The sequence below is a fragment of the Corticium candelabrum genome, chromosome 3 (assembly GCF_963422355.1).
Source record: "Corticium candelabrum chromosome 3, ooCorCand1.1, whole genome shotgun sequence".
NCBI lineage: Eukaryota > Metazoa > Porifera > Homoscleromorpha > Homosclerophorida > Plakinidae > Corticium > Corticium candelabrum.
In genome coordinates, this window is record NC_085087.1 from 7,554,014 (window position 1) to 7,568,558 (window position 14,545).

Genomic DNA, 14,545 nt, shown 5'->3' on the forward strand with positions numbered 1-14,545 from the left:
AAAGAATCAACAGGCCCGCCGCAGATCTAGACAAACTTGACACTCAGACAGCGTCGCGGATACCCTGCAGTCGCTAATCATCACCCTAAAAGTGATGTAATATCGTTTTACCTCTACGTACAAAACGCTGTAGAGCGGTTACTTCAACGATCGAGACACGGAGACTTCTCAGAAAACGAAGATCGAGATCTTTGTTGACAACAAGTCAAAGACTACTAATTGATATCCTCACACATCTAGAGCGGATCTCGCTTATGCTGTAATAGGTAAGTGACTTGTTGTGCATTTCACGTAATTAATTATCAACTTAAATTTGAAAAAGACTGTATTGCATGTGCTTAGTGCTTCTCTATTAGCTAGACGGTTCCCTCTACTCCCCCAACACATCTGCCTACATTTGCACTTTCGAGTGTAAAAGTGGAATGCTGATAAGTACGACATAATCTATAATTTTACCTCTTCTCATTCTGCAAGCACTCGAGTAGGCGTTCGAGTACAAATTCTCTTCCTCTCTAGAAAATGACGTCATGATCACACCAGTGAGTACCATCTGTGACAGATGGTATCTATTTGGCCGTGGCACACCCCTCAGCAGGATGTCACCAACAGTTTTAGCACCCACTTTCTAGAACAGCACGACTGGATCCGACGTCACTTCCTGAAATTTCTATTTAACAAGGTGCATGCGCAACCACTTGCGGACGACTGACAAGCAATACAGAAACACAGAACGTTTGTATGTGTTCAATGCTGTACAAAAGTTAGTGACTTTGCTACTACATCAAGTAAAATTACTAAAAATGTACACACTACAGTGTCAATAGCTACTAAAATGTACACACTGATCATGAGTATGCACATAGTCCTAGTAGCAAATCTACTAGGATTACTTAATTAAAATAATTTATGTATGACAGCAACCTGTATTTATGACTACCTAGAGTGCTTTATAAATAGAATAAATAATTAAATAATGATGAACACTTATAGTACAGATGTACAAAATGATATACTGCATGTCTAAAGTATATACGTAGATATTATGTACATATCATGAACCATGACATCCCAACAGTTCTTGTTCACTCAAAATCCTGCTCTGAGGCTCAAACTCGTTTCTACGTCCTCGAACTCAAATAGACAATGACCCGGTCGAACACTTAAGTTATCAACATCAGGCTGTTGTATCATACATTTCCATGTGTTGCACATATTTTGTGTTGTTACTCACAGTATTATGTGACCATTCCGACTTAGTCATAATAAATAATGCACCCGGGTTTCAATTGCCACAGCAGACAAAAACACTTTCCACACCATTGTACACATCGGTTTCATTGAATGTCGGGGTAGCATTCCCTTAAGTGTCTCTCGTAGTCGTCCAAGTTGCTCACCGAAAATCTTGCATTACATCGTATGCAGTGCATCGTCTCGATGCGTTTCGACATCGAGCCCATTTGAGAGCCCAAGCTTCTCGAATACAAAACAGATCCTGCCTCGTCTCTGAGCAAAGTCTGAGGCAGAGAGTAGCTCATTAAACTAGACAACCTGTCCGCTTGGGGTAGACACTCAACCGATGAAGATTGATTGCCATCTGTTGGTGTCTGGTGCAACACGTCGGATCTCATTAGGCTGCCATATGCAGTCTGACTGGGTGACTGAAAATCGGCTCCCGCAACGATTTGCTGCTCATTTCTACCGCTACGTGTATGACTCACACCCTCGAGTGATTGCTCAACCAACGTCCGTGATGGACTTTCCACTCTGTGATACACCACACCAGAATCGGCCACGTCGGCGGCGAGCACAAGCTGAACACACAAACGTACACAGTAAAGTGTATCACAAAATATCAATGACACATCAACTTACGTCGTTTGATGTGCCATCACGTGATAACCCGATGCCACGCATTCGACTGACGATCTTTAGTTTATCGGTCTCAAGGTTGCGCATCTATTATTTCACAGATCGTTGACATTGAGTATCAACACATGCACCACTCCAATACAATAGTTTAGTGTACTGTGAGATGCATCCCTCTAATATAATAGTCTAGTGTATTATGAGATGCATCCCTCCAATACAATAGTCTACTGAATTGTGAGATGCATCACTCCAATACAATGGTCTAATGTATTGTGAGATGCATCCCTCCAATACAATAAATAGTCTAGTGTATTGTGAGATGTATCCTTCCAATACAATAGTCTAATGTATTATGAGATGCATACCTCCAATACAATAGTCTAGTGTATTGTAAGATGCATCCCTCCAATACAATAGTCTAATGTATTGTGAGATGCATCCCTCCAATACAACAAATAGTCTAGTGTATTGTGAGATGTATCCTTCCAATACAATAGTCTAATGTATTGCGAGATGCATCCTTCCAATACAATAGTCTAGCGTAGTGTGAGATGCATCCCTCCAATACAATAGTCTAGTGTATTGCTATGCATCCCTCTAATACAATAGTCTAGCGTATTGTCAGATGCATCATTCCAATAGAACAGTCTAATGTATTGTGTGATACATTACCTTCGCTTCGAGTTGAACATTCAATTTCATCAACTCCGCATTTCTCACTTTGTAATCCTTTATCTCCAACTCGTACGCTTTCGCTCGGTCCTCGAGCGTGTGCACCTTGTCTTCAGCAAGTTGTCGTGCCTTATGTCCTTCCTTTGCTATGTCACCTAGCACGTCCACTTGCTCAGTTAGTCTAGCGCGTTCGCTCTGCAACCTCGACAGCTCAGACTGCAACCGATCAAGATCCACTTTCACCGATGCTTTTGCCTCGTCCTCAGCCCTTCTCTGAATGTCTTCAATTTTGTCTTCTAGAGATAAATTTTTCTTATGCGTCTCATGTAGGCTCTCGCTCACAAAGGCGAGTTCCTTGTGCAGCTTCATTAACTGCGACTCCATCTCTGATTTCTGGTGCTCTAAGAGCTCGACAAGAGTGCGTGCTGATTGAGCCGCTTTATCGGCATACGAACTTCGATTACCCAAAGACATGTGTAATGCATCAAACTTGGCTTGTGTCTGCCTGATTTCTTCACTCAGCTGTAGCTCGACGAGACTTTTGTCTGTCTCCACTTTGTTCAGTCGTTCTTCGAGATCTTTGACTCTGAGCGTCGCCTACCAAGCCACATAATGAAAGTGAAACACCACAATACCCAGAAAGAGACCTCGGTGTGTGTCATCTCAATGTCAAGAGTCTACCTGCTTGTATTTCTTCATCTGCTCGATGACTTTGTTCTTTGCCTGATGCATCAGCTGCGACAGCTTCTTCTGTAACTCGGTTACTTTGACTCTCACTGCTTCATCGGACATGCCTAACCAAACCACATTATTGATATCAACACTTCCGGCATCTCAGTTTCACTATATTAGCATATGGGTACACTCAAACCTTGGGCAGTATGCCCAGATCAGAAATGTATGGAAACGTGCGTTAGCTTCGTACCCAGGCCCTCATGTGTGGCCATGTACTGTACAGTCTTCTTCACATGCATGCATAAATTACCTTGTAATGTATTCAGGCATGCGGAACCAACACTGTTTAGAATCTAGACCCAAGGTCAAGTGATCCAATTAGATGATTTTAACTAAAGTATTGACCTTGTTTTTTGGTGGCAGCTGTTTGGAGTGTTGACTTGTTGTTCCTCAATGGCTACTCGTACTGCAGTCAGGCTGTTTACAGTGTTTGCGTACTGAGTGGGACTGCAGCAAACGTTGCAGCTTATTTGGGAATTTCTATCTCTATGACAGATGGTCTTCCACAGCAGATCTGCCAGCGCTGTGCTCCGTACATTCAAGCTGCAGCAGAATTTAGGGTGAAGGCACACGACAGCTAGGACTGGTTTTTACGTCGAAAACAGCAAACAAAGAACACCACCGGAGACAATGCATCACTTTAGTATCACCCTCCAGCCAAGTGCACACTGGCTCCCAGGTCTTTGAACATGTGTACTGTATGGCTGCTGAGGAAGGCGAGTCGGCACCAGGCAAGCTGTTTCGCTGTCCATTGCGTGTGACATTATCGGCTCGAGATTCTAAACAACGTCGGTTTTGCATGCGTGCATATATTACCTCGATTTCGAGGTAATTAATGCACACATGGGAAGACAATGTGTACCAGGCCTTCTTCTCCAGCTGCGAGCATCAAAGCCTGGCGTTAGCCTTGGAATCCCAGACTGTTTTAATGTAAACGTCTGGTAGGTACTACAGTTCTGCATACAGTGTGGGTGTACGTGTACAGTACACACTTGTACTACACTGTAATGATAGGTACTTTGTACTACAGTTACGTATTCATGTAATTGAGTTGCAATGTTTGAAGCTTGAATTGCATGTATTGTACAGTACTACTTTTCATGACGAGCAACAGCTGCGACAATAACAATATTTAACTAGGATTTAGTTGATATAAAGAACCACACAACTTTAGAACTGCTAGGAATTCAAAAGATCTCCAAGGCGTGTCTATTTGGCTGATCTTTGTTGTCGATGATTTTGAGCTTTGTTTCGAGGCTGATGCTGATGCTCTTCTTTTGTTCCAAGCCATACGTGGAGTATGCACTGGCTTCACAGCTACGGAATGTGCGTATTAATACGGGGAGTTTCTTCTCACAAGTGCCTACCGTTGGAGCCCCAATGCCTTGTATGAGCTGGTAAAGGTGCCCAGTTTAGGAAAGTGCCCGGATCTAGAGATCCGAATTAGGGAGGTTCAAGTGTATACTATAACCATTGAGTACACAGCTACCTCACTGCTTCTCATGTTTTTGAAACTACCTACGTCATTTCAAAAACAAAAATAATTTTGAATTTTTTTCGAATCATAATTTTCGAGACCTTGATGTGCGATATTACTCATTTTTGATTTAATTAGGCAATAGTATCAATAGAAGATATGAACCAGACAGTTCTTGCAGCGGTGACAATTTGTTCATTCGAATTAGTGCTAATGTGCACCCCAACACTACGCTTCAATTGACTACGTAGCTGCTCTGTTTTCGTCCAATGCTGGTCCAAGGAGGCGTCTGCTGCGGCCTTTTTCTGCTAGTTTTATCATTTCCTCAGGCAGTCGGTTCAATACTAAAACACACTGGGGATCAGTCTAGTCTTGGAGTCCAGGGTTCTAACCAGGCATGCTATACCTTCAACATACCCGCTACGCCTCCACCCAGAGCTCTGCCTCCAACATACTGGCTAGGCATAGATAGTGTCTCTGTTCATCAACAGTGATAATGAAGGAGAAGGTGGAGACCTGTCAATCACGAGTCTCTAATTACATACCTATAGTATTGTAATTCGATTTGTTGCCTTGTAATGTTAAGAATGTAATCAATACGCTACCATCAGTCTACCTCGGTGTGATTTGTAAAGGCTGAGTTTCAGTCAGTACACCAAAAGCAAACGGTTTACAAAAGGTATCGTACACCACTCTCCAAACCAGCGAAGATTTTTATTTCAGAAACTTGCACAGTCAACACGTACATGCCACGCCCACAAGCCAGACTCATGCCCCGTGCCCCGTGCCCTTCCAAACATCCTGGCTACAACCCTGGAGTCGTAGACGTCATATTGTCCTCTCTTTCTGCACTTAGCTGCCGAGTGGTCTCAATCCAGACCTTCCTCTACAGCATAATTCACAACTGCGATGTCCTCTTGTTGGATCCCGGATGCTGCTACTCACGATCTCCTTAGTAGTGGTAGTAGATCATTTTAATCTTTTCTCGTGAGCCAAGCATGGATACCACTTAGCTTTAGCTTAAACTCATAAATCATGTACACTGACGCACATAAAATGCAACAGTTACCGTACTAATGTGTGCTAAACTTGTCCATTAAAGCCCCGTACAAAAATTTGTGGATTTACAGTAACTTGACATTTACCTTTTTGCGCATGCGTGTAACAGTTTATAGTGCGTACTTCTAGAGCGTGTCCATGGCTCTCTGCATTCGGTCAACCGACACGTTCGGGTAACTGACATCCAACTGTATCACACAGAAGTGGTACTGGCATTGCGGTTTCAAAACAGAAGATGTAGTTGAGAAAAGAAGTTGCTCGACATCTGCAGTGTCCATTTCTTTTTGTTTTGTGTGTGCATGTGCAAAGGCAAAAGCTCGGACATACAATAATTATTGCGTTAAAAACATTTTGTATTAGGGTCATCCAGCTATGGGGGACGTGGAGGGCACAGACCTCCTCAAAATTGTCAATACCGACATGAACTTGTAATACGGTTACGATTGCTCGGTTGTAGTATGTCACTCGATCAATGTTTACGTAGTAACAGTGCTTGGGGTAGGATCTATAGACGAGATGTTAATGGCAGTGGGATCTAGCGTGTGCTATATGCGTCATACACTTTGTCAAGAAATCATAAACATTTTATGCTCAGCCCCAAAAGCGTACAACTACTCTTACCCCCTCCCCCTAGCGTACGTTTTGTACGCTTGAGTAAGGAGCAGTCCGTAATTTTCATAGTTTTTTTATAAATCCGAATTCAGGACGAAAGAGGGTGGATGGGTACGCCCTAAATCCAAATTCTTAAAAATATGTACCAATTCAATGAAATCATCATATCCTTGTTATCTTCAGACTAGTCTCCACTGATGTTGACCTGGCCCACAGAAGTAAATAATGAGACAGCTGTTACAGTACCAATTGAAACCACTTACAACCTGTCCCCCACCTCACTACAAGTGTCAGTGTAAGCCAAGCATACCACAGCTGCTCAGTCTATGAAGACTTATATAAGTGTGGCAAACAATGATGAGGGTCGCAAAAAGCGGAGAGCTGACCAGTCTGATGGACCTCTCACACATGTCTCTGCAACTACCCTGGCCGTGGCATTCCTTTTGCAAAGCACTACAAGTTGACAAAGCATAAGAATGAGACTGCACATAAATGTTCCAGAGGAAGAGAGAGAAAACAACAAGCTTGAGAGACTGGACTACGTACACTATATGTCTGAACTATAATATATGTTCTTCCTAGTGGCCGAGGTTGTGTTCTGTAGTCATCTATAAATTTAATATCTGTTTCATTACACTAGATATTACTATTAACTATAGATGTGTTATGGGCCCCTAAATGTCAATAATTATGGATGACCGTTTACTCGAAAAACATCGGAAACAGTAGGTACTGGTCCTGTTGGTGGTGGTGGGTGGGTGTGTGTGGGGGGGAATACCCACAAGGCAGGCATCTCTAACAGTTTCAGACCACCTCAGAGATAATATGTCATCACTAACATCACATGTGTCTCACAATGAGACCCACAAGTGCTAACCTGCCAGTTCCTCTTCAGAGTACATGGTCACGTCCATTTGTGCTCTCAAAAAATCGCTCCTTGCTGAAACATCCGACGCTAACTGAATGGCGACGAGCACCTCGTCTCGAAACTCAACCGACAATTTCTCAGTCTTTTTTTGAATGTCGATAAACGCTTGCTTCAATTCGGCTTCCATAGCAACGTACGGCATTTGCAGACAACGAAGCACGAGCTCGTTCAGTAGATCGCTCAGACAGGTGACCATTCGTTGTCGTCCATAGTACTCGGCATCCAATCTCTGTCTGAGATAATTGAGTTCAACGCTTTGTTCGTTGAGTTTCATGCCCAACTCCTTCACCAACGTTTGCTAAACCAAAAAACCAACGTTTCTGTACAAACACTGTGTAGCAGCAAGTGAATAATCAACCTGAAAATACTGAGCATGATCGTAATCTAACGTTTGCTGCACTTGCTTGCTGCTTTTCAACGACATCGACGACTTTAATTGATGATACATGTTCGCCTCTTGCTGTAGTGAGTCTATGGTGGACCTCTGATGTTGACACAACAACCGCAGTTCGTGGTTTTCCTGCCAAATAGAACAACGAATGCATCACCACACACACACACACACACACACACACACACACACACACACACACACACACACACACACAACACCATACATACACACAGCCGTTGATCGTATTAACCTTTATTAATCCTTCAGCCGTCTTCCCTTCTATCCCACTAATCATCGCTTTAAGTTTTGACAATTCGAGTTGCATGGCCTTGAGCATGGAAGACAACAGAGAGTCACCAAACAAGTCGCTTTCCCCTCTGTAGTCGTTCTCTTCGTCTACAGATCGCGATGAAACGCTCGCTTCCGTATCACTCAATGATCCCATCAAACTCTCTTTGCATCGCTTCAACTCCTCTCTCAAATAGCTACACGTTTTCTTCAGTTGCATTAACTGAGTCTTAAAAACTCGACTTTCACTGAGTTGCGTCGAGTACAGAGACAGAAGTACCAGAACGCCTTGCAGTCTGTATACCAGGATACCAGTGTCCTGATTTCCACTACTTTCGGCTTTAGTTACTTTCCCTTGTGATACACCATCTGTAGTCACGTGATCATATTTCGCATGCACCTGGCGGTTGTCTCGAACGACATGTCTAGCAGCGAGATCCTTGTCTCTAAGCCCAGATTGAGCCATAGATCAAGGGCATGCCTCCTATATACTTGACTCAATGTGATGCAACCCTAAACATAGAAACGTTTGTTACAATTAATTATGTATATACAACTATAATTAGAAATGTAACATCAAATAATCAGACATATGATCAAGTTTAGAGCAAAACCGAAAGTGTCATACTGTGGAGAACAACTGAGAATGAATGTGATGAAAGAGAAGTGGCTAATCGTGTGGTGATTCATACCGAAAGCAAATGTCTTATATGTATGCGATTGTTCCCTACAGCAATATGAGCCATAGGTACACCACGCGACTCTCGTTTGAGACAAGTCTTTGTTTGATCTTACAGAGAAGCATACAGACATATGCCACAATAAAGTGACATCCCAACACTAACAGAGTTATACGTAATCGTGACCAAGCTACAGTCAGACCTCATTGTTCGGGACACCCCCAATATCCGACACTCACTTTCTGACAAGGCACACTAAAACCAAATTATATGGTCATTGCGTATGTGACCGCCCGACAAATCCGACAGTCTAACCGTCCGACAGTCGTGTAAGGCCTGGTTCACAATATTGATGTTAACGTTCAACATCAAAGACACCACCTTGAAGCAGGCGGCATCCTATGACGTCAAACGCTGACGATGACGATGGAATATGATTCAGTTCTATTCCAGTGTCAGCATCAGCATCAGCATCAATGTCAGTGTCAATATTGTAAACCAGGCTTTAGTCGGACAGAGACCCAAGAAAAAATGTGGTCAGTATAACAACGTCTGACTACAACAGCATTCACATCGTACATTATCACATATCAACGACACAAGACTAAACACTTGATCCACGCACGAACACTCATCGACACCACACCAACTGAATGACTAAGTGGCACCAATACAACGAGTCCATCTTATATAAACAAGAACAGGATGTCCCAATTTAGCCGCCGCAACAAAGTATTCTTTGCTAGTAATCTAAAATTTCTTTAAAGCCGGAAGGCGAGCTCGCTGAGAGACTCATCGATTACTTAGCTCAAGTTCCTGAAACTTGCGCCCACAGACTCCAACTTGACATCCTTGCCTGGGATATCCATTCTCCAATCCACATACGATCTCTGAGAAAAATGGAAATATGCCGGTTTCTCTACCTTCTCGTGTAACTGACCCACAACTTCTTTAATATTCGGCACTGATAACACGACCAAGCAGAGTCAATAACAACTGCATGGTGTGATGTGTAGCAAATGACTGCCAACAGCATGACATTATACTGCACAGCAGCCTGTCTAGCTACGGTACCTCAAATTACCGATTTCAATACATACAATCACCCCACCCGACTTCTCAACTCTAGAATTTACTTTACCAAATTGGGTCATTGTAATACACTAAACGGGAGTGGCATTTGTATGTTGCGGAAGAAATCTTTAACTCTCAGTCTGTATAAATATAAATTCTTGCTAATCACTGTACTCCTGTATGGAAATCACGAGAACAGAGATAGATAAAAGGTCTCCAGTAAAGAAAGCGAGAGAAAGGAAATCGATGGACATCACACAGAAAATGCATCGACAGTTAGACTATCGGCACAGCCCACAGTATGACAGTCAATTACAGCCAGTGAGGTGTACAGCTGGTGAGATGTACAGCTGGTGAGGTGTACAGCAAGAACAAAAGATTACTTCCTCATGGCAGCTTGTTAGTAAACAAGACCAACCAGCTGCTCCAATAAACACCCCATTAACACCACTATTTCCTTTCCTTTCTTTCTATTTGTAAGTAAGTCCTACAAGCAATACACTATGACCATGCCTATACAGCCAGATCAACAAGTTTGCAGTTACTGGGTCAATGAGAGTCAGAGAACGGTAGAAACTTACACTCAGTTAGACCACCTCGTAAACAGTGAAGCTTTGTTGGCAACTTCAACACAACAATTATGATACTGACAAACAATTAATTAATTAATTAACATAATTTGCATTGCACTGAGTAATCCTTCTAACTTGGAGAACGCATAACAACAAGGACCAAAACTAAATGACGGGACTGTGCAACACACAGCACAGTGTACACACAGCACAGCGTACACACAGCACAGCGTACACACAGCACACTGTACACACAGCACACTGTACACACAGTACACACAGCACACTGTATACACAGAACACTGTACACACAGCATGCTGTACACACACACAGCACGCTGTACACACAGCACACCGTATACAGTGACATACGAATAGCACACACAATGTGCCCAACATGACCAACTAAGTGATCACAACAATGCCTCCATTGAGACTTACGCTTTCGTCTCCAGACAAACTGGATTAACTGACTAACAGAGACAACAAAATATGCCATTTCCAAACGTGTCTTGATCGGGAGTTCCCCTCCCCCTTAATCTGCATTCATTTAGAACAAGCTCACCATTGTCTCTACTATCCAGACCAGACAAAATCGTAGGAGTGAAAATGGTGTAACCTAATTGGAAGTATAGAATATCATCATTAACACAGCAGAGACTCTCAAATCCAGCACCATGTCAGTTGTTGCTATTAGTACAGTTGGTATTACCGTATTTCCTAAAATAGTAACCTGTGGGTTACTAATCGAGCACGAGTTACTATTTTTTCAATGTCTGCTATCATGGTTCAAGTTGAAGTTCATCATCATCATCATAATCTCATGCAGTCAGTCGACAAGACTATGACTGTTCATGGCTTTGACATGGCTAGATAAAAAAACTCTTGCCGTAGTCATTCACTGCTTGCAAAATCATGAAGTGAAACTACCATTTGCGATTGGCTAATACCACTCTCTCAGTACAACACTCTGATGCTGTCCAGTGGGCAAGAACAGGCCAAGACAAGCTGGCATCAGTGTCATATGTACTGCAGCGGCTGGTCGGATGTTAGGTTTGTTAATCTCCGCCCTTGGGTGATGCCACAAGTCACCATCTGGAAGTGGTCCAAACAGACAGTGTAACGGATATTCTATTTCATTCTCCACGAATGCTCACAGACTTACTCTCCACACCTACAGAATCTGGTAGGGTGTTGGTTTAGTCGTCGACGGCCCGACCCATGCCACAGGTTGTACCGGTTTTCATGGTTACGGGTAGCAAGCTAGCTAACGCCTGACCTGACACTGGGAAGTCAAGAGCTATGTAAGTATTATTGTTCCCACTATGTTTTCCTCCAGATCTGCTCTTCAATTTGGACAGAATGCTTTATCCACAGGTGGAGGTGTGCCTGTTGATCTTGTATTCTGCCGCAACAGCCGTTATCGATGATATCTGAGTTTCCTCCATGGCCCTAAATTTTTTGGCAATCGAAAAACATCTCTTTCTCTTTACGGACATCATTCTTGCACATGTAGCTAAGAATGTGCATGCATGATGTCGCACGCAGTCTCTGACATCTAAGGCATGGGTTACTAATAGAGAACGGGTTACTAATAGAGCATGGGTTACTAATAGAGCACAAGTTACTATTTATTCAAACTAATAAGATCCACGGGTTACTATTTGTTCAAACTAATAAGATCCACAAGTTACTATTTTTAAAAATTTATTAGATCCACGTGTTACTATTTTTTTCAAACTAATTAGATTCACATGTTACTATTTTTTCAAACTAAAAAGATCCACGAGTTACTATTTTTAAAAATTTGTCAGATCCACGTGTTCCTATTTTTTCAAACTGATGAGATCCATGGGTTACTATTTTTTCAAACTAATAAGATCCATGGGTTACTTACGTCATATTCGTTTAGGACTATCTCTTTAAGAGTGGAAAGAGACAAGGCACATTTACCAATCAAACAGAACTTTTCCGATACGAGATACATGAGACGGTAACAGAACAATGCACAAACGTAGAATCAGTGCCTGTGTCAGCCGAAGACAAGAAATCAGCTGACATTCAACTTTTGCGTGGACAATCAAGAATAAGCGCAAATAGTGGTCTGGAAATGTTAGGCAAAGTGTGCACGTTAATTCGGAAGGTCAAAGCTGGTAGTAGAGACACAAGTTTTACATGTCTAGGTGCTTTTCTATCCTTTCTATCCGTACTGATGGTAGGATAGGTTGGAGAGTCTATCCGCTTTATCTTTTTTCAGAAACAGAAAAGTTACCAATCGAACAGTGTAATTAATATCTTTCCAGTCTACCCAATTCTGGAAAGTTTTGGGAAATGTTCATTCTACCTGAGAAAGGAAAGGTGCCCACTTAAGCTAGCGAGCCATTCCAATCTATTTGTTTCCAGAAACGTCCAACCGAAAACGCTCTTAAATTGTTTAGAATCTAGAGCTTTTCCTATTCCATGACAGATTAGTGTGAAGCAATCTAATTTAAAAACTAGTAAGTATACCATGTTCACACTTAAGATTTCAGAACCTTGCAACCTATAGTAGAAATGATATAGACGGCCAAAATCCGCATTAAAACGAGGCGTTTATCAAATGTTTTTAGTAAAGACGTTTTAAGTAGTGGTGATTGTAAGAGAAATATCTGGTCCTGTTCGTTTCTGATGTCTTGTTAATTGTGTGTGTGTGTGCACACGCGTGGTGTGTGTGTGTGTTCGTGTGGTGTGTGTGTGTGTGTGTGTGCGCGTGTGGTGTGTGTGCGTGTGGTGTGTGTGTGTGTGTGTGTGTGTGTGTGTGTGCGCGCGCGCGTGGTGTGTGTGTGTGTGTGTGTGTGTGTGTGTGTGTGTGTGTGTGTGTGTGTGTGTGTGTGTGTGTGTGTGTTATTACTGTTAACATTATTGTTAACAGGTCACCCATCCCCATCAAAATTAGAAGTCCCTTATCAATGCCTCTTTATAACTTAATTAATCATTAACTAATCAATCAATCAACGTGTTTACAAGTAAACACTAAAACAATACAATTTATGTATGCACTAGTACAGTACAGTACCCCATTCGTGTGTCAACAACTCTTGACATACATCACACACTACCACATACATAGTGTAGCAGACACAGCTGGCCCAGCCCTACTAACCACCTGCACGTTGCACTTAGCCTTCCACGTGATCTCATCATCTCATCATTCCCTAAACTGCACAGACTCGTAACACACTTTCATCATGCAGTGGCGGACGTTTCTGTTTTAGTCAGCCAACGATAGCGAGAAGAGCGGAGAAACACGCTCCGCCCATAAAAACATGAAACCTTCCTCGACTTTGCATTGGCATGTTAATTACTAACTATGCAGTTATCTCAGCGTCGGCTCCGTTTGCAAACTCGGATCGTCGAAGCATCGCGACTCTAATCTTCTTCACGCAACTTCAAGTCTCGTGCAAATATGCACACACCAACCGCACAAACCGCTGCACAAACCGCTGCATAATTAGGCACACCCTCAAACGTGCGTTGCATGACACAGCCAAACCACCGGCCAAACCACAAGACCTCACAGTCTGTCGAGTTTCCAGTACTCTTAGTGGATTGCCACGGCGAGCGCAAATGCGCATAAACGTTCAGGGCTGCGTCGAGATGTCTCAAGGAAGCGGAAAGGATGTGCAGTAACTCAACACTAGGAGTAACTAATGACGTGGGTGTATTTAGACCAGCAACGCTCAACTCACCGTAAACTCCCCCTTTTCTACGCTCCAGTCGAACTGAACGCACAAAGCCGGCAAGTCTAGTGTCGGAAAGTCCCGTATGTGACCATCACGTGTCACTGCTAAACTCAGACGAAACTGACACTATACACATTTTTCTAGTATTTACAGGCATTAAAATAGAGTAGGTAAATAACCGTGCCATTTCAAGTCGTTCTGCGTCAGAACGTGCACTAACGCCATCCTAGGGCTTGGAAAGTAGCGTCCGACGTCGCATAATCCAATAATCGACTGCGCCACAATCTAATCAACACAAACAGAATCATCAGTTAGTCTGTCGAACGTCACTTGCTGCGTAAATGATAACGTAAGGTTCCCGGATGTCTTATATTAAACGCGTCATCCTGAGCGCGCGTGAGCTTCGTGCGCGCGTTAGAAGGAGCATGCGAAAAAATTATCCAGAATTTAGTGTTCAAACAAC

The 14,545-nt window shown here is 42.7% G+C and overlaps 1 protein-coding gene across 3 annotated transcripts; it reads right to left on the reverse strand.

Annotated features, from left to right (window-relative positions):
• Positions 1-722: 722 nt before the first annotated feature.
• LOC134176745 (uncharacterized) lies at positions 723-14,396 on the reverse strand. 3 transcript variants are annotated; one of them, XM_062643402.1, is made up of 8 exons: positions 14,089-14,396; positions 7,997-8,547; positions 7,711-7,872; positions 7,302-7,650; positions 3,223-3,335; positions 2,542-3,138; positions 1,873-1,956; positions 723-1,811 (listed from the first exon to the last, which is right to left on the reverse strand). In XM_062643402.1, the coding sequence occupies exons 2-8, from the start codon at positions 8,498-8,500 to the stop codon at positions 1,335-1,337; spliced, it is 2,286 nt and encodes a 761-aa protein (XP_062499386.1). In that variant the 5' UTR covers positions 8,501-8,547; positions 14,089-14,396; the 3' UTR covers positions 723-1,334. The 3 variants fall into 3 exon arrangements, with proteins under 3 accessions (XP_062499386.1, XP_062499388.1, XP_062499387.1); XM_062643404.1 differs by lacking the exon at positions 14,089-14,396 and adding an exon at positions 9,638-9,687; XM_062643403.1 differs by lacking the exon at positions 14,089-14,396 and adding an exon at positions 9,294-9,617.
• Positions 14,397-14,545: the final 149 nt, after the last annotated feature.

Excerpts from the sequence above, each read along its gene's own strand:
- LOC134176745 (XM_062643402.1), bottom strand. The coding sequence starts at position 8,500 with ATGGCTCAATCTGGGCTTAGAGACAAGGATCTCGCTGCTAGACATGTC. Across the intron at positions 7,651-7,710 it reads ATCATGCTCAGTATTTTCAG|CAAACGTTGGTGAAGGAGTT; the intron begins GTTGATTATTCA and ends TTTTTGGTTTAG. Across the intron at positions 3,336-7,301 it reads CTCTGAAGAGGAACTGGCAG|GCATGTCCGATGAAGCAGTG; the intron begins GTTAGCACTTGT and ends TGGTTTGGTTAG.